The sequence below is a fragment of the Anguilla anguilla genome, chromosome 15, assembly GCF_013347855.1.
Source record: "Anguilla anguilla isolate fAngAng1 chromosome 15, fAngAng1.pri, whole genome shotgun sequence".
Classification (NCBI taxonomy): domain Eukaryota; kingdom Metazoa; phylum Chordata; class Actinopteri; order Anguilliformes; family Anguillidae; genus Anguilla; species Anguilla anguilla.
This window is the reverse complement of record NC_049215.1, coordinates 21,071,173-21,094,034: the sequence shown is the minus strand read 5'-3', so window position 1 is coordinate 21,094,034 and position 22,862 is coordinate 21,071,173. Positions and strand designations below refer to the sequence as shown.

Genomic DNA, 22,862 nt, shown 5'->3' with positions numbered 1-22,862 from the left:
AGCCCTCCCGGTACATTAATGGAGGCGATGCTAGCCCGAAGCAATATCGAGAGTAACATAGAAAATACGATGTTATGTACTTCTCTTTTTTTTGGCGCCTCGTGCTTTTACAGATTGTGGGACTTTGCCATTCGTCGTTGGGTAAAATTTGACCTTGAGAGCACCTTAATTTGCGCTTCTCTTTTGTTGCTGTGCTCCTTTCGGTTTCTCTGCTAAGAGATTGGCTTGTCAGTTGATGTGAGGCGCTCACAGTTGAGATGTTTTGTGCGGTGGCTGACCGAGTGATTGCTGATCGCTGGGACGGATGAAATCTGCCGCTGCCGGTGTTCGGGTACGATTCAACTCGGAGAACAAAGCACATCCATGTACATTCTATGTCGGCATCAAAATCTACATCCCAAAGTGTCTCCTTCCAGTGTAATGACTGCAAAATATATGCACAATGCGCCAAGCTCTTCATAACAGCACAGAACGGGCTTATTAATGAACCGTAATGATCGAAACGCTGACGACAAGAGTAAAAGATAAAAAACTACAAAAGCATCAAACATTTAAAGCAATCATGTCCCATTAGAGAAATGTGTGTTTGTACCACAGAATGCTGCACCTCCAGGTAAAAAAAAGTGAGATACTGACTGTATTTTATTTAAAAAACAGTAAAAAAAAAAAAAGAAAAAAAAAGAGAAAAACTTGACAAAATAATGACAGAGAGCGAGAAGGTATCTGGCTTCTATTAAGTTGTGTTGACAGGGCAGAAGCCGCTCTGTGCGCTTTGCTGGCGGTGATTTGCGTTGCAGGAGCGAACGCGGGGGCAGCAGCTCGTTGTGCGTGATTGTGAACGGTGATTAGTGTGCGCAGCCAGTGACGCTGAGGAATGACAATTGGCGCCCCTCCTGTTTTCCAGACAGCACAGGGATCTATTCTCTTACGGTGGGAGAGAGGTCCTTATCTCTGATTGGGCTTGATTCCGCAAAACACAATTACTTGGGTGAGGGGAGCAGCCTGGCAGGGGGCTGTATCTGAGAACCTTTCCAACGATCGACTTCATTCTGCGGAACGCCGTAAAAAAGGCTTCTGGATGCAAAGGTTCGGTGGCAAATAATGAAATGTTTTGCTCCTCTGAAGACAGGGGCGGGGTAAGACCCAGAGACGATGATGTATGAATCCACAGGAGAAGAACCTGACATGTGGGACATATGACTTAATAAACGTGAAGTAAACCAGAGGGGATTTCTAAAACATGTTTTAAATTGTCTTCACGAGCTATGGAACCAAGGAGAAAGCTACCATTGTTCATGACACAAAGTACTTACACACACACACACACACCACAAAGACACGTCAAACACATGAACCCACAACACGCATATGCAGATTGTCAGGGGGAGACAGGAAGAGATAAAATTGTAAGGCAATAAAAAATTACCTCAACTAAAAACTGTAGACTGCTGAATCTAAGTTCAACACAAAAGAATAAAGATTGGATAATGGTGGGATTTTAGATTCAACAATCTGAAAGGGAAAATAAATTTACAACCATTTGGGAAAGACTATCTGCCAACACACATGAAATTTTTGGTCCATCTACCTTCTAAAGGATGGTTATAAAATCTACAGGGAAGAAAGATGATTTCATATGAAGAAATGAACAACATAAATGCTGTTATCTCTATGGTAACATCTACTGTAGCATCTCTTGCATATGCCAGGCAGAAGGGTTAAAACAACAGCCCTTTGCCTTTCTTTGCAAAAGGCAAGAGACTCCCATCGTCAAAATTGAGATGCGGGCACGTTATCAAATGGAATTACATTTTATGTTAATGGACGGATAAACTACACAGAAAAAAATCATTATGCATAGGACATTTCCCACCACCACACTAAATGGTATGGTGGCATGCCCAGCTCATCCACTGTTAAAAGTGTAAAATCTCTATTTGCAGCACAGTTTGCGACCACATGCTCCATTCACCCAGTGGATCGGCTACGCGTTATTGCGCCACGCATTAACGGATTTCTGTGTGCCGCTGCGAGTCACCGCGGTTTGGAGAGAGGGGGTGTTTTCACGGTGCGGGAGCGAGGGAGCCAGGCGACAGGCAGCGGAGGAGGAGGAAGAGGCTGGCGAGCCAACTGGCTGCCTTCGCCATTCACTCCATAACGGCATTCTCTTCGGCTCAGCTTGGCTTTCCAGCAAGGGGAGAGTGCCAGCCACCATTCACACACAGCGAGGGGGAGCCGGGGGAGCAGCCAAACAGTCTGGCAACTCGCTACGCAGGACTACAAGCAAAAACATGCTCCAATCAGGGACAAGGTCTGAATCAACACATAGAGTGGACTACAGAGCAAAGGTTTTCATTATATTTAAAATATAATGCTGTTTTTAGTTTGCCTTCTCCTTAATGGCAGACAGCTTCTGAACTCTGATTCATATCATTCTGTACTGCTGAGGACTGGCAATGTCTGGAATGTAAGGACATTACTGCAGGGAAAATTTGGTACACAAAGAATGTCAGAAACTCTTGTCATCTGGACAGAACTGCATTAGGGTTAGGCTTAATTTTAATTAGTGCTGATGATTGCTGAACTCACGAAACTGTAATTGTGGGAGAAATAAAACGTGTTTAATCATGACTTACAGTTAAGGATGATTTGTGACTGAATATAGGTCCAGTGCAAGGCAATGGAACATTCTTAATTGACAGGGTCATGTGTGTACACAACAGAATGCAGCCAATGCTAAATCCTCTTGCGAGCGCTTTACTGGGCTCTAGTGGTGGAATGCCGCTACTGCGGGAGCTGGTCACTTGACCAGTGAGTGAGACAGTCAGTGGGCCAATGAGTCAATCAGCTAGTTGGTCAGAAAAATCACTTACTCGTGAAGTACTACAGCAAGCAAGTCAGTCAGACAGTCATGCTATTGTATTAGGGTCCAGCTTCCTCCAATCACAGGAAAACAAAACATCCAGGTAAGGAGGAATGAGAGGCAGAGGGACACATCTCTTTCCCCCTCCTTGACCCCTGCCACAGAAAGGGCGTAGCCAGGCAGTTTCCCCCAGTCATTCCTGGGGCGGGGCCAATCTTTATTACAGATCAGGCACGGGACAGGAGGGAAGCGGGGGGAGGGGAGGGGGGTGAGGAAGAGGAGGACGGCCGCTAGCGGAGCTGTCAGGAGGTGTCGGGATGATGAATGGGGGCCAGCGTGGGCCGAGGGGACCACTGATGGGAACCGCCAAAGTTCACATCACTCTCCTGAGTGCTTGTGAAAGGTTATTAAAGGCACTTAAATCACACCGCCGGCCCCTTCCCAAACTGCCTGAACCAGCCAGCAGCATCACTGATAAGCACTCAATACGCGCACGCGCACATGCACACTGACACTCACACTCATCACATGCACACTGACACTCACACTCAATCACATGCACACTGACACTCACACTCAGTCACATGCACACTGACACTCACACTCAGTCACATGCACACTGACACTCACACTCAGTCACATGCACACTGACACTCACACACGCACATGCACACTGACACTCACACACATGCGCACATGCACACTAACACTCACACTCAGTCACATGCACACTGACACTCTCATTCGCACGTGCACATGCACACTGACACTCACACACTGACACTCACACTCAGTCACATGCACACTGACACTCACACTCAGTCACATGCACACTCACACTCACATTCAAACACACACACACTCAAACTCACACTTACACACGCATTCACACACACCTTCCTGATTTCCTGGAAGTGCTTGCGGTGGGATGAACATGAGAAGGCCAGTTGGTAACCTGCAATATGTCACAGTACTACTGGAAGACAGTTGTGCTTTAAATAGTGAGATATTAATAATCTGCATTAAGCATTGATGCAGTTACTTAATTACAGAGCACGACAAGCCTTTATTATTCATAACTGTTCAGGACGTATTGTGGAACCTTGCACCCTTGCTCGTAAAAGGTAATTTCAAGCAGATTCATCGATTTAATATCAACTCGCTGAAGAGAAAATGGTAGTTTTAATATGAGTTCAGCTAAAAATAACAATCTTGGAAATGTTCATCCATGGTTAAAATCATTCTGATCATATTTTAAGAATTTATACTGAAACCATTCCATCATTGCACATCATTATTCTAATGGTTAGCCATGCTGTCATTCCCTATTTTCAACGGTTTTTCTTTGATGTAGGTGTGATCTCTACTCTCAAACCTCTGATCCTTCACCTTCAATATGTAGCTTCTTTTGCACAGCTTTGACCTCAAAATCATTTCCCCTTCCTCCATTCTTCCCTCAAATAGACACACAAATACCAAAATACCAAAACATGCTTCCACACACATGCACACAGACATGCACACACAAACACACACACCCATGCACACACACACACATGCACACAGGCACACGCACAGACATGTGCATACACATGCACACACACACGCTACTTGTTCCTTCGACTTTCTTGAAGGAAACCAAACCTGTTGTACTTGAGTTTTGTCTGCAACAAGCTCATTGATTTCGCCTCTGTGCAATTTTTAAATCAGTGTTTCTATTCTCATTTTGCCCTGGTGAGAAGAAAAACAGTGGGACATGTGGCACCCCACTACACTGACTGTATGTAATGTGGCAATTCTACTGTGGACAGGCTGGGCTGATAAGGAACAGACTGTGACCTGAGCCCAGTCTGCCAAAATGCCCATCAGCCTTACTATGGGAACATGCCCTACCATAAACATCACAGACAGACAGCATCCTTAAGTGTGTGTGTGCATGTGTGTGCGCGCATGCAAGTGCGTCTGTGTGTGCGTGTGTGTATCCGTGCACGTGTCAGTGTCGATGTGTGCGTAGTTATTTAGGTTTGCGTTTTTAGTTATGTGCATGCGCGTGTGGTCTGCGTGTGTGTGAATGTGCACGCACATGCACACACCACATACCCACACACACACGCACGCATGCACACACACACATCAACATGCATGCACACCACACACATGCATACACACACGCAGGCACAAGCACACACACACACACATGCATACACACACGCAGGCACAAGCACACACACACACAGCACACAGACTGAATGCTGGGCAGACACACAGCCCTGGGCAATTACTCTACCTACTGAGAATCCTCCAGCATGGCTGTGCATTTCAATTCGGCTCCAAAAAAGGGCTGTTTGGGTTGCATACAACTAGCAAGTCTCTGACAATTACCCTGGCTTAGCAGACAGACTTTGCCCCTTCCCCCTCCAACACACCCCACCCACCTCTTCAAATTGGTTAATGAGGAGCAGCAAGCTATAAATAGAGAAGACCGAGAAGTTTCTGATGAACTGATCACAATCATGAGCCTGTACATCCTGGTTTAACAAGCTTGCCCATTTTAATAAGGATCGGCCCATTTTCCGTAACTGTGACAAACAATAGCTTTATCGGTGCATTCCACATTTAGTCATTTTATATTGTAAGAAATAATTCTGATTATATTCAGTAATTATGACTGTCAAATACATTGATGGTGGGTTTTTTTTAAAATCATGAAGCAAATGTTTCTTTCAAGAGAATTAAAAAGATTTCTGTTGCTAGTGGCTCAAAATAATTTACATGAGCATTCTTGTTTAATTGCACAATACTGTCAAAAACGGTTTTTGGATACATGATTGGATAAAAGGTCTGCAGCTCCCCTTGAAAACACTGTTATGATAATTCGTACTGTTACTTTAGAGAGAAAAGCTCCAGTTGTCTAAATGACCATTTAATCCGCCCCCCTTTTCTGCTGTTTTAACATGACAGCAGCTTCCTCTTGGTCCCCTGAGTGGAGAGACGTTTTCTGCATGTGCACGTTTCGACCCCCCCCCCACCCCGTGCTGTTACTGTGAAGTTAGCTACGTGCCGGTAAATGTCATGTGACGCAGCGGGGACAGGGAATCTTATGCAATTACGCGGCTTTCGCTACGGAAAATTCCGGTTGGGACAATTTGCCTCCGCAGTGCAAACAAAGCCATCCTGTGGTGGAAAAAAACCCAGAAATTTCTCATTGTGACTGCCACGGCAGTCTGTCAGCACCTGAGATCAGCACACTTTGTGTACAGCGCAGGTAAGATGACCTTGTGATTACAGTGTAATGCACTGTAATTAGACAGTATGCGGAAAAGTAAGGGTTCTGCAAATGTAAACAAACAGCCTCACTGTTTTTCAAGAAGCAATTGCTGCATAACTAATGCGATTATACTGAAAGGTTCAGGCTTGGTTCAGGGAGGTGCTGGGGTTATTCAAATGACACGAATAATTCTGCAAGCTTCATGCTATTAATATTCCATAACGGTAACTATACAAATATAGAATTGCTACAATGTAATCACATAGTTAATTATTGAATTAGTTGAACTGTCCCCTCTGAACACCTGAAAAAGGAGATCAGGTTAGTGCTCCACTCCACATTCACTTAGATATTTCCTACTGAGCAGAAGCCATGTATTCCACATATTCTAAAGTGAGCCGTTTTGTGGAGACATCTTCCCCCGCTGTTTCCAGGGAAGGCCATAAATCATGCAGCTGGCACTGTGCTCTGGTGTGACCGGGTCCGGTCCCCACGCACAAACAAACTGCCCTCCGCCTCACTGAAAAGTTAATAAACACCAGGGCCCTGACACGGCCCCACCGGGCCTGTTTGCAGATACGCACGAGCGCTAAAATAATGCATCGATGGAAGTGGGAAATGCTCTCGACCACAAGGACATCTTCCTCAGCAGTAGTCTAAGAAGTCTCTCGCTAATGGAGCTACTGGGATCAGACATGAATTGATTGAATCAGACGTAAACACATGATAATGTTTTATGCAGTGCGCCGAACGCGTGCATACATTTTGATAATATAAACAACGTTTAATGGAGATTTGGGATGGACCTTTTTCAATATTTCTGACTGGCTGCCAAGCTAATAAGCCTAAGAGCTCTGAGACGGTCTATTCACGGGGTGGACACAATTAGATTAGCCTTTTTCAACTTTAAATACATTCCACTGATAAGACTACTGTTCTTTCTTGACATTCCATAAAAATGCCTGTTCTGCAAGCTGTCATAAGGAAGTGCGTCACGCCATTTGACGAACAGACAATGTGATGGATCCTAGACCAGCTGGTCAGCCATCTGAAGAATCATCAATTATGCTCCAATACACCTGTCCCTACACAAGCCAGTGACTCTTCCCCACACTTCAGGCTCAGATTAAATCAAATCTAAGTTCCCCATTTTTTAAGCAAACGTTCACTAACGTGTGTAGGTTAAGATTCAGATTAATGACAAACGAAACCTGATTGGATGCCTTTGTGTGCCAGTGCAGAAAGCACACACATCAGGCTAAAATGGCACATTAGCGTGAGAGTGGGAAGAACAATCAGCGCATCGTATGGTGGTAGGACACAAGGACACAAGACTCACACTTTGGGGATCTCCAGCATTGCCCTCAGTGCCTGGGGAGTTGTACTGCGGGATGGCTGTTTGCTCCTCCTCAAAATGTTGGTAGTAGTCCATGATTGACAGCCGGTTACCCACGCTGCTCCTCTTCATCCCCTCCTGGTCAACTGCAGAGAATGATTGGCCAAGTTAGAGTCTCAGCTCCGTCAAGTTAGAGTCTCAGCTCCGCCCAGTTTATGTGCCAAAAATTCAGCCCAGCCTCACTGAATCTTGCTCTTGGCTCACCAGAAATTAAGTTATACAAAAGCTGTGACGTGTTCTGTACACAGTATTTACAGTGGAATTGCTGAAAACATTTCATTACAAATGAAAAAAAAATCAATCAAAATGACGCAAAGAAAAAGTCTTGTGAAAAAGTTTTTCAATTTACTCAAAAGGAAGAATAAAATAGGGATAAAATCAGTGAAGGGCTGAAATACAATGCTAATGATGACAGAAAATTACATTCTACAGCTCATTACAATATCAATTATAATCCATAGATTTTTATTTTAAATGTGTTTTTTCCCCTCATTTTTTTCTACAATTTGGAATGTCCAATCACGTTCATTGAAACTTAAGCTGTCGATTCAGGACAGCACAGACATGAGCTGCGACTTCTTATTGCCCCACAGTTCACAAGTCAGGCTCATGCCATGAGTTGAGCTGGAGGAAGACACCTAGAGTTTAAATCCAGAAAAGATCATGTGGGTTGTGATTGACCAGTGAGGGTTGCTGGCGAGTGATGAGACTCACCAGCGACCCCCACTGGGAGCTGTGATGAGGGTTATAGGAGACATGCTGGTAGACTACAACACTCCCAGCCCTGGGTGACACTAGAGCCAGCTGTGTGTCACCCTGCGGGGCTGCCGGCCACAGTCAGCACTGGCACAGTGCAGATTCTACACCAGACCGTGGGCCCGTCCATGCCCCGGAACAGTGCCTCAGCCGGATGACCCACCAAGACTTCAGAACTTAACCTGCAGGTGTGTTATGTAAAACTTGGAATGCATTCAGCTGCCTGAAGGTAGTAAGACAGATGCAATATTTTGGTGGTAGATTATCTTTACATTATACACAAATGTCTTATTCTGAGCAGTCGTAATCATTTGAAAATCATGGCCTCAAGGGACAAAATGTGAGCAAAAACATCTCAATTATAGTCATTTCCTTCAGAAAGAGGCTTATGTAACCAAGGGAGAACAGAACAGAAAAACTTCACAGGCTCAAATGCATGGACGTGCATTCAGCAATACAATCTCACTGACCCACCTGGTTTGTTGTTCTTGGGTTTCGGGGGCGGAATCTCACGGGAGGGGCGTGTCACAGAGGTGTCGTCCTCGGGGCCGGTTTCCACCTCACTGCCGCTGCTGCCGGAGTATGTGCACACGTGGAGAGCCCGGTCCTGTTCCACACACCAGACCAGACAAGGGACTTTAAGACCGGCTTTATACAATATACCTACCCTTTGGGGAGACAGAGGCTTCAATACTGATGCCAACTCCCCTCTCTCCCCCTGCTAAATGCCACGTGTTCAACAGAAATTAGCTCACCAAAAGCACACTGACACTGATCCTGCTATGAGCCCCTCTACTACCAAACACACACTCACACTGATCCTTGCTGCTATGCGTCTAAGAGTTATTTTCATTAATTGCAGCAATTTGTTAAAAAAGCAGACATTTCACTTAAAAAAAATCATGAACTTTCATAATGTGTTACAGGCATATAACAATAATTGCAAAGTCAATTTTACGAAGTCATAAAATCACACGTATTTTCACCAACATATATAAAGTGAAGGAGAGAATATTCTGGAATGCTAATGCAAATCTTGTTTAGTGTTAATACTACCAGTTCTTATTCAAGTTCTCAGTCTATGTAATGTAATAAAGATGGATGATATTACATTTACTAAATATACATATCACTGATAAAGCTAAACTCTACATCTTTCAGACTCCATGTGTCATAATTCAAAGGAATGTGCACTTAGGAATGTGCAGGGAGAACTAGTCCAGTCTTCAATTTACCTTCTAAAAGAGAGGGGGAGAAATTATTTCAAAATATTTACATTTTGTTTATAAGTCTATGTATTTATACATATTCATTGTACATTAAATTAAAATGGCCCTTCACAAGTGTGTACCAAACAGTCAGTAAGATCCTAAATCTAAACCAAACACAATTTTGGTGTTTAAATAAAAAATTGACTTAATATAAAATGGCGCTTCATTCTTGTTGAAAAACATACATTTTTCAATGTATGTTTACAGTATTGTGATCTGCAAAGCATTGAACCAGGCTAAATTCTCATTTGGGCACATATGTAGTGCCATACACGGACTAGTATATTTTACCGAACGCATGATAATTTAAACTCGTAACCCAGGATGATCGTGGCACTCAACCTGCTGACTGAGTGCAGAAAGTGGCTGAGGAGCACGAGGGACACACCCAAAGAATGGGGAATGGGATTGGCTCTTACAGAGGACAAGGCGTGGTCCTTGCTGGTCTTTCCCTTGTCTGTCTGGTTGTCATGGATTCCAGGGGTCTGGGCGGGGCTTGATTGCGATTCGCTCTGGGTCCGCCTCTTCGGGTTCATTAAACCTGTGGCGTCAGTAAAAAAACAAATCACCTGGGTTCATTTCAGAGCAAGCAGCAACACTGAATCAGCAACACCAGCTCTTCATCCATTCACATGCCGAAACGCACCTAGGGGAAAGTGTCTGAACAAGTGTTCATGAATCAGACTTGTAAGAATGGTTTGCTTGATGTGTTCTGAGTATAGAGCAGCCAACTAAATACTGTCCCTGGGGTCCAATTTCAAACACTTTCAGACTCATTGCGGATAAGCCAGAATTAGACGTACATATTAAGTGACTGTAACTTGGGCCGCCAGCCCAGGTCCTCCAGGAACCCCAGGGCTTGCTGCTTTTCACTGCTACGCAGAACTTAATCAATCAATTAAGCAGCTGGTTACAGTCAAGTTAATTCATCTTAGCTGGTTTAGTGGGTCTAAATGATTTTCTGATTTTATGGTGAAAAGAAAACCCAAACAGACCATATTGATCTCCAGAGAACAGACTAAGGTGTCCTTAAAGGATGATTTTCCAGGACATGAGATCCTAATATTGACCCCATACAGAAACAGCCATGGGAAAACACAGCAACAAGCAGCCATGGATGGAGGCTTTCATCAGGAAAGCAACACTTCGGCCCGTTTGACCCCCAACCCACTGCATCCAGTTATGACCTGTTGCTAGGAACCTGTTTGTCCATAGCTCACATCAGCTTGGCATCTTAGGCATGCAACAGGATCGAAAAAAAAACTCAAGCAAAACAAATACACAGCAGCCCACTGTCACCTTGAGTGACAAAGCACCATCCATAATCACGGCCAAGAATTTCAATGATTATCCTTTTTTTCCTCCACCGCTCTTTTCCACTCCTCGATGTAAAAAAAACCGCATTCTCTGACAGTATAATTAACTGCGTCTCTTTTGGCAGCGGTAGGAGAAATTTGCATGGAGATCAGGGGTGTTCTTTTTCATCTTATCCCGCACTTATTAGGTGATCTGTTGCTGTAATGTTTCGCCCCGATTTGTTATAATGACAGGCCCTAATCACGGCTGTGGTGAGAGGCGGAATTGAGGTCAGGGAAGGAGGTATTCACCGCGCACGGGGCCGCATATCGTCTGGCTGCAATCGCTCCGTTCCGTGAGGCGGGGGTTGCTACCCGTAATTACCAGGCCGGTCATCCTCCCCCCCCCCCCGGCGATCTCCGCACGATCTCCCGAAGCGGCCGCTAGCTGCGGAACGCCACGTGCCGCGATTAGAGATCGGGACCGCCGTTGCAGGGTAAATCGTGCTGGGTCCCCCGTTGAAACGATGTAAGAACGCTTTGCAAGGGGGGAGGGGGTGTTTTGCTTTTTTTTTTTTGGGGGGGGGGGGGGTGGTTGCGTGGTAGTTTTCCGATTAAATGAGGCAAGGTGAAAACCGTAGGGAGGTATGTATGGCGGTTGGGGGGAGGGGGGGATCTGGCAATGAGCGAGCCGTCTGTGGCACGGGGGAGCCTGCCAAGATGTAAAAAGGAGCATGTCAAGCCCCTGCTGCTCGCTCCGGTCCGCTCCAACCCCTTTCAGCGCACGTTAAATACAAACGCGCCTTGGCAGGCATGCAGAAAAACACATTGTGAGCAACAAGAGGACTTGTTTTCAGCTTTTTGTCGAACGCATATTTTTAGCATTGGACTGAGATCAAAAACCAACTAACGCTGGCCTCTACACAAAATGCTTCTCACCCGGTCGGAGAATATAAATGTGAATCAATTACAATGGCTTATTAAATTCACAGTGTTTTTTAGCTCTGTACAATAAAAAAAAATAGGATATTCCTGGATACATGTATGTGACTGAACATCCTTCCATACTGCTTTCACAACATTTCACATGTTCTTTAAGGGTTTAAAATCAATCTGAAATAACACAAATCTAAATCAAACCAGTGCACACTCATACACCTTCAATTTGTAGTGATGTCACATTTGACCTCTCCATACCAGGTGCCGTAATACCCGCAGCAAGATGTTTTTGTCCCACTTGATTGATATGCAATAAAGCCTACCTTATACTCTCATAAACATGATGTAGCATGTTATAACCAGCCATGAAAGTATGATACTGTCTTCAACAATTGCCATAATAGGTGCATATATATTTTTTCAAAACAGATTTAAAGAACTGATTTATCGCATGTATTATCAAAATTATCGCATGTAGTTCAAGAGCTATTGCATGGTCAACTCAATGGACACTCCCACATTTCTTCCTTCAGCCAATCGCACTTCACCAGCTCGCTCCCATGGCACACCGCAGTTGTCAGGTAGGTGCTTTGGGCCTTACCTGAGGTGCTGGGTTTGGGCAGCCGGCTCTGTGAGTCAGGCAGGTCCTTGCTCCCGGTCATAGTGGGGTCGGAGAGAGACACGCCCACGCCGCTGTGGGGGCGGGAGCGTGTTTCAGGACGAGAAGGCACTTTCCACCTGGGCAGCAGGGTCGGGGCAGGATCCTGAGGGGCTTCGACGGGCGTGGCCAGGGCCCGCTCGGGAGTGGACGCAGATTTGGTGAGGTGCCGACCGGTTGCCCGGGCAACAGAATCGGGGAGGGGAAAGGTCCCGATGCCGCTGTCCAAAGTTCGCGTCTGGCAGCTGGAGCCTGAGGTAGAGGAGAAGTCACGTGATGGAGGAGGAGGGGCGGAGAAACAAGGGACCACTGGAGTCACAAGCAACGAAAGGGATTGTGGGAAAACAGGCCATCTTGGAAGGGTTCAAATAACACAGAGAAAAACACAGGAAAAGACACAGGAAACAAGACAGTAGTAAAGCATTACTTTGCAGACAGTAGTAAAGCACATGAGCAAAGCACATAAGCATGTGATCTGGTTTTTCTCTTAATGCTCAACATGACCACTCAATCCAGACTAGTCATGTAGGGTTTTATATATATATATATATATATATATATATATACACACACACACACACACACACACACACATATATATATATAAAATGACATCTTTATGTATTTCTGGAGATTTTAATGCCCAATAACAATTCATTTGCGGTTGACCCACTAATACTTAAAAAAAAAAAAAAGGTCTCAAAACTTGATTCGGTCTTAAATTAATTTGGCCTTAAATGAAGGCAGGTGAAGACAACTTACATAAGAGCTTAATAAAATACTCTGACCCTTCTGAGCTCTCAGGATGTTTGGTGTACTCAACAACCATGGGCTCTTCCTGACAGCTGGCTGAGGACGTAAAAATAAAGATAAGTCTTTTACAAAATTATGTGGAACGTTATAGGCAAGGCAAGATCGGGAAGATCGAGAAAAATCTCTCAGAACTGCCTGTAAGCCCACGTATCAATACAAAGGAACTGCATAAAGGTTTAGTGACACTGAAATAGTGATTCACTGGTTCACTGTGCAGTGTTGCTTACATAGAAAAAATCTGCATGGAAGAGCCTTCAGGAGGAAACCTTTCTTGTGATCTCACCACAAAAGTCAATGTCTAAAGTATACAACACTTACATAAGCCAGAGATGTTTGGTAAAAAAAGTACTGAAAAGTACTGAAAGTACTGTGTGGCCACAACCACAAAAGGTCAATTTGAAGGAAAACCGAAAAATAACATTTTCAGAAAAGAACACCTTACCAACCATTAACAAGACAGTAGAATTATTATGCTTTAGAGTTGTGTGGCAGCCAGTTTCACAGGAAATATTGTGCAAGTGGAAAAAATAATAGATTCAACTAAATATCAACAAATCTTAGAAGCTAATGTCCCAGAGTCAGTGAGGAAGTTGAAGCTGAAAAGAGTTTGGATATTTCAATAAGATAACGATCCAAAACACTACAGAATCAACCACAACTAAAAGGAATGCCAGAGTAAGGTTTTAGAATGGCCCTCACAGTCCTCTGACTTGGATATTATTTAGAAACAGCAGGGAGATGTCAAACATGCATTGCATGCAGGAAGACCTGAAAATATTTATATTTTCTGAATTAGAAGGATTTTCAAGGAAGCACAACCATGTATGGATGTATGGTCTACGGTGGGCCACAGTCACCTAAATTGTAGCCTGGCCCACCCATTTATCTTGGCTGAACTACCAGATTGTGAATGTCCACCTGGGTGATTCTAGCCCACCTAGCTCTGGAAGCTGAGAATTCTGCCAATGAAGGTGTCATTAAGTACTGACTGACAGGGCACCCAAGCCTCACAGAGTATTATCAAAAATCAGAAATTATTTTTTTTTTTTAAATGTCTGACCAATTTGAAAAAGAATTATTTTACTTCATTAACTCAACAAAATGATGTTGATTTGAATCACGAGGATCCTGATGATATCTTTTTTTTCCAATTCAGAGAAGATATGTTCCTAATCTCATCTCCCTCATTTAGTCCTCAGCATGGTCACGAATGTCAATCTGTGCCTGATTTTCTCTTCACTCCTACATTGTAATTATGATACGCAGGGGAGACAAACAGATTTTGCACTCAAAAATGTTCCACGCTGTGTGGTAATTTAAGGACATTTACGCAACAGATGGCTCTCTTTTTCCTTATTTTTCATTCTGCTGTTTTGAAGGATCCTTCTCAGAGCGAAACAGATGGATTGCCATTCACTATGATCCAATTATTTGTAACCATGAATGATGCTGGCTAACGATTCCTTGCTAATTGCTGCATAATAGCCAAAACTGAAAAGGAAAACACTAAATATACTGGTAGAGTATCATATCAACAAGGCAGATAAAAGACATAAAAAAGAACAGAGCGGATGGGATTGAATGACAATGAATAATAAAAATGAAAAAGCCTGGATGGAAAAGATGAGAGATAATTCTATTAAGTAGCAACACAAAGTCAGCATCACATTCTAATTTATTTCTATGGTGGTATACATACCAGTTGCCCACCTGTGACATAATAATAAAGGTAAGATTATTAGTTGCACTGAATTGGCTTCAGAATATATGAACAAAAGTATCTGAACAGCCCTTGGTCTGGGCTGTTTTTCATGGTCTGGGCTAGGACCCTTAGTTCCAGTGAAGGCAAATCTTAATACTACAGCATATAATAACATTCTATATTCTAGATGATTCTGTGCTTCCCCAACATTTTGGGGAGAGCCCTTTACTGTTTCAGCATGACAATGCCCCCCAGACACACAGCAAGGTCAATATAGAAATGATTTTGTCAAGAACAGTTTGGAAGAACTTGACTAGCCTGCACATAGCCTTGACCTCAACCCCATCCAACACCTTCGGGATCAATTGGAAAGCAAGTCAGGCCTAATCGCTCATCTAGTATAAAGCCTTCCCAGAAGAGTGGAGGTTGTTATAGCAGCAAAGGGTGGAACAACTTCTTATTAATGCCCATAATTTTGGATGAGATGTTGGGTGTCAGGTATCCACATACTTTTGGCCATGTAGTGTATATACTAAAATTTTGAAAATATATTAATTCAACTACTTGCAAACCTTCTTCACCTGCCATATATTTTGAGCAGAAAACTAAGTCAGAGCTAATCATTTTTACACTGTCAACCAATTCAGCATTTTTATGTAAGATTTCTTTTTCAACGAGGGCCTTCCTGCCAAAATGCCTCCCAATATAATTGTCCCAACAGAGCTCAATAGGTCCCTATATCTTCTGCACAGCTGATGAAGAGCCGCTACATTCTGCCAAGAAGCTCAAGTCAAAAAAGTCTAGTACAAGTGGATATATTAACACAATTTCCCCCAGCAATGGCATAGGCACTACTTCATATTCTGACACTTAATTGGTAACTTAAAATGGAAGTTGTACCAAGTTGCATCAAAGATAAGTTTTTTTACGGCCAAAAGTTGTCAGATCCATATTTCCAATAATCCATTTGGGCCATATCACTCACAAAGTCTACTGAACTGCTCATTCAGAGCAAACTTAAATGGGAATAAGGATATTCCTGGTATAAATTTCCTGATATTAAACATTACATTTTATTTAATGTTCCAGGTATTAAATAAAAATGAAGAAAAAAACAAAGGCTGCATTATAGTAAATATTGATGTATCATTGTTATTCATACTGCAATAGTGGTTTGGCAAGTGTCTACCAGTCCACAGTGAAACACTTCATTACAAAATTGATTTAAACGTTTAAGCCACTAGAACTACTCCATATATATTTGAAATCTCACATATGGGTGGAGATGCTTCCACAAAGTTTCAAGGACTTCTTTTCACTTATTTTTCAAGCATGTAAACATAAATCAAGGAAGTAAAATCGTTTTTTACAATCCCCTTGAATACAATTTCCCATTTGACACAGATGGGCTCTTTATTGTCTTGAGTCCTCAATCAGCAAGCTTTTCCTGCATTCTTTTCATGCCCAATCAAGACACCGCCATTCAAAACCCTTTTTATGATATTGATATTTTTATAATTATGTATAAAATATAGAATTGCAATGGTGTAGTTATGGGATGCAGTGAAAGATGTGGGAGAAAGAGCGATGGTGATGCACTTTCTGATCAAATTATCATACTTGAGCAGGTGCGACCCAAACTACTGTACCATGCTTAACCACTTTAGAACTCTTCCGGAATAATTAGTCAGTTGTTAAACGAATCCCCCTCCCAATTCATTGTGAACAAATGAATACTGCAGGTATACTTGTTAATATGGAACAATGCTAACAGAACACTATTACACTGACAAAACTTTTCTACATTTCCTTAGTCTTTGGAGAGCACAGAATTATAGAGCAGTGTCTGTGCTATCGTGGAGCTTTGCTCACCCTTTCTTTCTTTTCTCAGATCACTTTACCCCAGGGAAGGTTATAGTGCAGATAGATCTACAGTAAGATCAAAACACAGACACTGGGCTTTTAATCGCATTCTGTCAGAACCCCCCGTGTTTATGTCTCCCTTTGGCAGTAACCTCTCAAGATTTTCCTTTAATCTCCACTGGGTGTGATACCTAGCCATGGGAAACATGCTATCGAAGGTGCAGACAAGCCTGGGGACTCAGTCATGTGTACTCTCACCTTCTTGTATTCCGCTCTCCCATTATATAAACTCATATGTCTGCAAAACAACATCAGGAGTTGTACCAAATAGCAAAGGCAGATACATCCGTGGTCACAAGCTCACAGGCCAACGTAGAACGATAAAGCTAAAGCTTTTAAACATCGCATTGCAGCGCGTATAGACCTTAAGAATGTATTCCAGCTCTTGCATTCACGGGAAGAATGCGGGTTCACCTTACACATGAATGTACACGTCATGCAAGCCAAGCAAGCGGGTTAGGGGTGCAGCTGGGGGTCCACCCACCCTGTCGATTTCAGCAGGTGGGAATGCGGCATCAGTGACAGATGTGCTCTGCTCCAAGCACGCCGGCATTCGATGGCACCCGGCCACCTTCAGCCCACCTCCAGTTCACCACTGCGGTCACAAATGGCCGATGCCTCTCGCCTCCCACGCCGCCGGCATGTGGAGTGAGCGACGCCGCAGGGGCCCCGCGGCCCCGGAGCACGCGGGACGCGGGCGCGACAGATGGCGACTGCAGAGAAACGGCCCGGCTCAGTCAGCTCAACAGATGAACCCAGAATGATCTGTGACATGCAGGGGGGGGGGGGGGGGACAATTCTGAGGAATCCATATCCATCTCAGAAATTGGCTTTGATACGCAAAGCACGATACAGAACACGGGCTCTGGTTGCCTTGCTCCCTTCAGTTGCACAAGGGGAGCTGGAAGATTGCTACCCCCATTCATCCCCCCCCCCTTATGAAGCCATGTTGGACTTCTCAGACTTTCAAAATTCTGTGGCTGGCACCCAGCACGCGCGGTTGCTCTGCGGTGACATTTCTAGCCACTTAACTGATGCGGGGGGGAAGAACCGATTAGAGGTCCAGACAAAAGGAAATTCCTCATCTTTGAACCACGTCACTGCTTTTGATTTCTGCCCTGTCTCCTTTTTGGTCTTCCTCCGGCACGCTCGCTGATTTCAAACACGTGGCTATCCCCGGCGGAGGACTCTATTAGTGGACGCCGATAAAGTGGTAGCCACCCTTTCTTCCACAGACCGAAAGGCAGGGGAGGGGGAAAAAAAGAAATCCCATGCCCGTCTGGAGAACAAAAACCGCGTGCAAGGGAAGCAGAGAACCCAGCCAGCGCTGTTCATTTATCACTCCTGGGCTGTCGTTTGGAGTGCCTGTCTTTGTGTCCCGAGCATAATTAGGTCCAAGGTAAAGCTACCTCACGGCGATGGGGAGAAGTCGGTTCCAGAGAGAGGGAGAGATTGAACATTGATTTTGTTCCACGGTCCTCTGTGCTGGCTGTTATTCTTATCCACCGTCTGTTTAAGACCGAACCTTCGGGGCGTGGAAGTCTTTGTGGCTGATGAAAACCTCAGAGAGGTGATGTAACCCCATAATCCAATCAGCAGCAGAAAAAACCGGTGCGCCCAAGCAGCCGTTTATTAGATGATAGCGCAACAGTCTTTCAAAAAACACTGTCGCCGAGTCGCCGGAGCTAACTTGTGGCTGTTATTTTAGCGGAGATAGCTTAGTGACTCTGTAAAAAAGTGTCTGCCAACTGCTACGAGTGTGCTTTTCTATTACCACGGTAAAGTGGCAGGGTCTCTCATGCCGTTGCTCAGACTGCTGTTCCCAGAATGCACCTGATGAGAACCCATCGAGCAAACCTTGCATTCGGTCAACATTTGCGCTCAACTTAGTCTCAGAAATCAGCTCCCACAGATCAACAAATTCAGAGAGATTCTGCATTAATAAAAAGCAACAACCTCATTCTAAACAAAGTAAGAACGAGCTCCATGAGATTTATCCTGAATTAGATTCTTCATTGCAAACAGGCGGTTATTATGTGAAATTATGGCCAATGACACCAACATTTATTTCACGAATGGCTTTGTGAGCAAAATAGTGACAATGCACAAGGGTCTGAAACCAAAGGGCGACTTGGCGATGAGGTACGGCACAGCATAACTCACTGCACGCACTGCGCACAAAGAGAACGATCCCAGGAGCTAAAACTAGACTGTGTCTTAAATCTTTATGAGACATCCATTTAATGCAGAAGAGAGTGTGGGATGAATGTGATTAGCTGGCAGAATTAAAAATTCCATCAAGGTTATTACAATACAGAAACAATTAGGTGTCTTATTTCATGCTTCTCTTCATTGTATGTAGCTCCCAACTAATTTCTGTACGGCCTGGGAAAACTCAAGTCAAAGCAATTTCAGTTCTGTAAGTAGAGGGCACTTTTATTGGCATCAGACATAATAAGAATAATACACTTCTAATTCTTCGGCCATGCAGAGGGAAAAGAAGACTCATACTGTATATCTGTGTGTATATATATATATATATATATATATATACATGTACAGAAAAAACAATGAAATAATTTGTTCCCACTGAAGGTCTCAACAAGTGAAAAAAAGCACATCAGGCTCCTTCGCGCTTGACTAATCTGTTGATTCATTAATCTACTGGAGTCATTAAAGACTGGGAACAGCAGCCACAGACAAGGCCGTTCAATTACGGGAAAATGAGGAGTAAGCAACTACTGAGCGGGACGCCGGCCTCTCGACCCATGTAGAAATGTTTAACACTTTAATTAGCGGGCCACCAGAGGCAATTTGTCAATATGGCATTTCGGATCAAGCTCTCCCACTGCTACACGCACCATCAAAAATAAACAGGCTAGATAAACAACAAAAAAATTAATAAAATATTTAAAAAAAACACTTCCTAAGTAACAGCGCCATTGAAGAAGTGTTTATGTCATTATTAATGACTTACTTCCCAGACCAGTGTGCAGATATTTAAGCTTACTTTTAATTATAATTAGAAATAAATACAATCAATTCATTACAGATTAAAAAGCAGCAGAAAGAGGTGGAACGAGTGAGGAAGGGCACGTGACCCACTTTCGTTATACGGCTGCAGGTTATTTCATTCGCCCTTGGGCTGCCCCGTACATACGGCTGCTATTGGGATGGAGGAACAGCAAGCCGCTCGTGCGGCAGTCCTATCTGTGAGGAGACCGTCAGCACGCCCCCGTCAAACGGGCGGCGAGCGGAAAGCGTTCCGTCTCATTGGGGGGGGGGGGGGGGAGAGATTTGCTTTCGCATAGTAATCGCTTTTAAATTGAAGAACTTTTTCATGTCTTCTCGAAACGCCTTCAGTTGGGACTCTTCATTTTTCCACGCTCGGTGCGGCTTCGATAACATCTAAATAATCCGTTGATGAGAGAACGTGTGGCCGCTGCTGCCCTGCCAAATTAGCTCTCAGACTAATTACATCCCTCAGTGAGGAAGGGGGGTTAACTTCGAAAGGCAATGTAATGGGAAAACCAGTACAAAGTGTCTCTCAAACCTTCTTTCCAAAGTAATTTCATTTCACACTTCTGTTCTCTATCACTCCAAAGCACTAATGCTGACGCTGAGATCAGATCAGGCGAGATGGAATTTGTGAATAGTGACAATGAGTTGGTTGGATGGTGATGGCGCGTCGACTTTTGAGCTGACAGGACGTGCGTCCCACACTAAAAGGCCTTACCGATCATGTGATCCTGGCAGACGGCCTCCGGGACGGTGTCGTCTTCATTCTCAGCCTTGGGGTTGCTTTTCTGGGTGATCTTGGTCTGAGTAGCAAAAACATATGGTTGATCACTGAAGCAACTCATGCACGTGTGCAGTTACAATGAGAGTCAAAATAGAGGGTGAGAATTGAACAACTGGTCTGTTTTTCATGCAGGTTTTCAGTTAAACAGAGAAATTGGAGTTTCATTAAAACTAATGAGCATAATATACAAATTGATGTGACCTCACGCAAACTTCAATCCATATCTCTTTCTCCAGAAAAATAAATAGCTTTTTTGCATAATAAATACCAACAGCCCTGTTTAATTTTTTAAGTGTTGATTAAGACTTTAGCTTCAATTTTACTTTTTTTGTCCTGACCAGAATGGTATAAATCCATTATAAACCCCACATGAAAGCAGCTAGAATGAACCCAGCAAAGGAGGTGGCAGCCACCGATTGCCAAGGGCAAGTTCACATTCACTTCATTACATTAAAATTTTCTCTGAAACATTTGACAGAAAGCTAAAATGTAGCAGACCCAGGCACAAGATTTCTTTTCTTCTTACAACCAAAGGGAAAGGGTTCTTTAAAAATGTGGGAACAAACGGGGAAGGTTGATGCTTTTCGATGTTAATTATCGTCAGAGGGGAACATTTAGGACATGAGGGTTATTGCTGGAACGACAGTTTCGCAGCGGGGCCAATGAGGCTTAATTCGATTGACCTTTTTCGGCGTGTGGAAATGTGGCTGATTTATGGGTGGTGTCGAGTAAACAATATTCACTGGAGTTAAATTAAAACATGATCGGGGGGTCATTATGCTTTAAGTCTCCACAGCCACTGAGCTGCATTTCAGTCTAGTTTCAGGTTCTTATCACAGGAGAACGCATGTGCTTCTACCTTGGACCTAGGGGTATACAATGTAACAATTACTTTAAGGGAAGAAAATAATTATGCGCACACAGACAGACATGTACATACAGTACATAATTTCATACCAGAGTATATGAATGAAAACTCATCCATTAATGCATGCAGCATACGTTTGAGTAATCTTACGTAGTCTTCTTATTTTGGAGTCCATATTGAACCATACAAAATGTATTTTTCGTAATACGTTACAGTTTGCTATGCTTCTTTGTTTTAAATTCCCTCCTTTAAATTTAACAAGCGGATTGAAAAACGGCAACATAAGATTTGGCAATGAGATGACAGCCTCTGCACTCTAACGCTCTCTCACTCTCTCTCGGTAGCAAATTGGCTTCATTTCTGCTGCATGGATTTTGTATCTTCCCTTGTGGATACATTCAGCGAAAGAACAGCACTCGGTCTCCAAGTCATGTGTGATATCAAAGCTGGTTCTTATGTCTTAGGCAAACTGAGAGCTGTGCGTGAACAGGGTGTAGGGAGGAAAAACAAATAACCCTTGTATGAGAGGGCAGCGCAACCAGAGGTCCTGTGAAAACACGGTACCCAGTGAGGCGAAAGATTTGCAGAATAGATTTACTGCGCGTCCCCCCCCCCCCCACGTGATTCACACTAGCAATTCACATCAGGAATAAACAACCTCTTGTGCCCCTGCCTCATGGTTGCCGTTTAAGACTGAATAAATCCGGTGTGACAGAAATTCGGTGTGACGCCTCTGATGAATCAAACTGGCCTCAGAATCCAAAAAAAAGCCCACAATTGCCTTAGAAGACTTTCAAGATTTGCAAGCAAAGGCAAAAAAAAATGGAAAAAAACAAAGCAACAGCAAACATCTCCTGGTTCTGCATTAAATGCCAACCCCACCTTTAAATGCAGAAAATCCCGGGTGTAGTAATAGATCTCATATACAATTTTTTTCCTTCCTCCAATGTGAGAAACTAGAGCCTCATAAATGATTGCCCCTGCAGGTACAAGAGGAAAGAGCAAATGATGAAGGCACTGTTCTTTTGTTGTGTCCCTGTAAGGGGGAGATACAGGAAAGGCCTGTCAGGGCTGTATAAAATGGGGGTCTTTGTTGAATTGAGTGTTTCTGATAAGGGCCCTGCGCCTCACTATCGGAGTTCCACATCAGCCTGGATTGAATTTCCTGCATATTGCAGCTGTACACTTTCGAGCTTCTTCTCTCCCTCACTCACTCTCACATGCCCCCCTTCTCTCTCTCACTCTCTCTCAACTCCTTTCTCTCTCTCTCTCTCTCTCTCCACTCCTTTCTCTCTGTCTCTCTCTCTC

At 43.7% G+C, this 22,862-nt stretch overlaps 1 protein-coding gene across 6 annotated transcripts in view; it reads right to left on the bottom strand.

The window, feature by feature from the left end:
- Positions 1–22,862, bottom strand: part of LOC118214273 (nck-associated protein 5-like) — a 195,553-nt gene that overhangs the window by 5,345 nt on the left and 167,346 nt on the right. For 5 of the 6 annotated variants that reach the window (XM_035394118.1, XM_035394117.1, XM_035394120.1 and 2 more), the window contains 5 exons: positions 20,621–20,705; positions 12,390–12,698; positions 9,974–10,095; positions 8,758–8,890; positions 7,471–7,613 (listed from right to left, as the gene is read on the bottom strand). In XM_035394118.1, the coding sequence (XP_035250009.1) occupies positions 7,471–7,613; positions 8,758–8,890; positions 9,974–10,095; positions 12,390–12,698; positions 20,621–20,705 (792 nt within the window). Of the gene's footprint in view, positions 1–7,470; positions 7,614–8,757; positions 8,891–9,973; positions 10,096–12,389; positions 12,699–17,368; positions 17,598–20,620; positions 20,706–22,862 lie in introns of those variants that run through there. The other variant, XR_004762603.1, reaches the window with a different exon arrangement.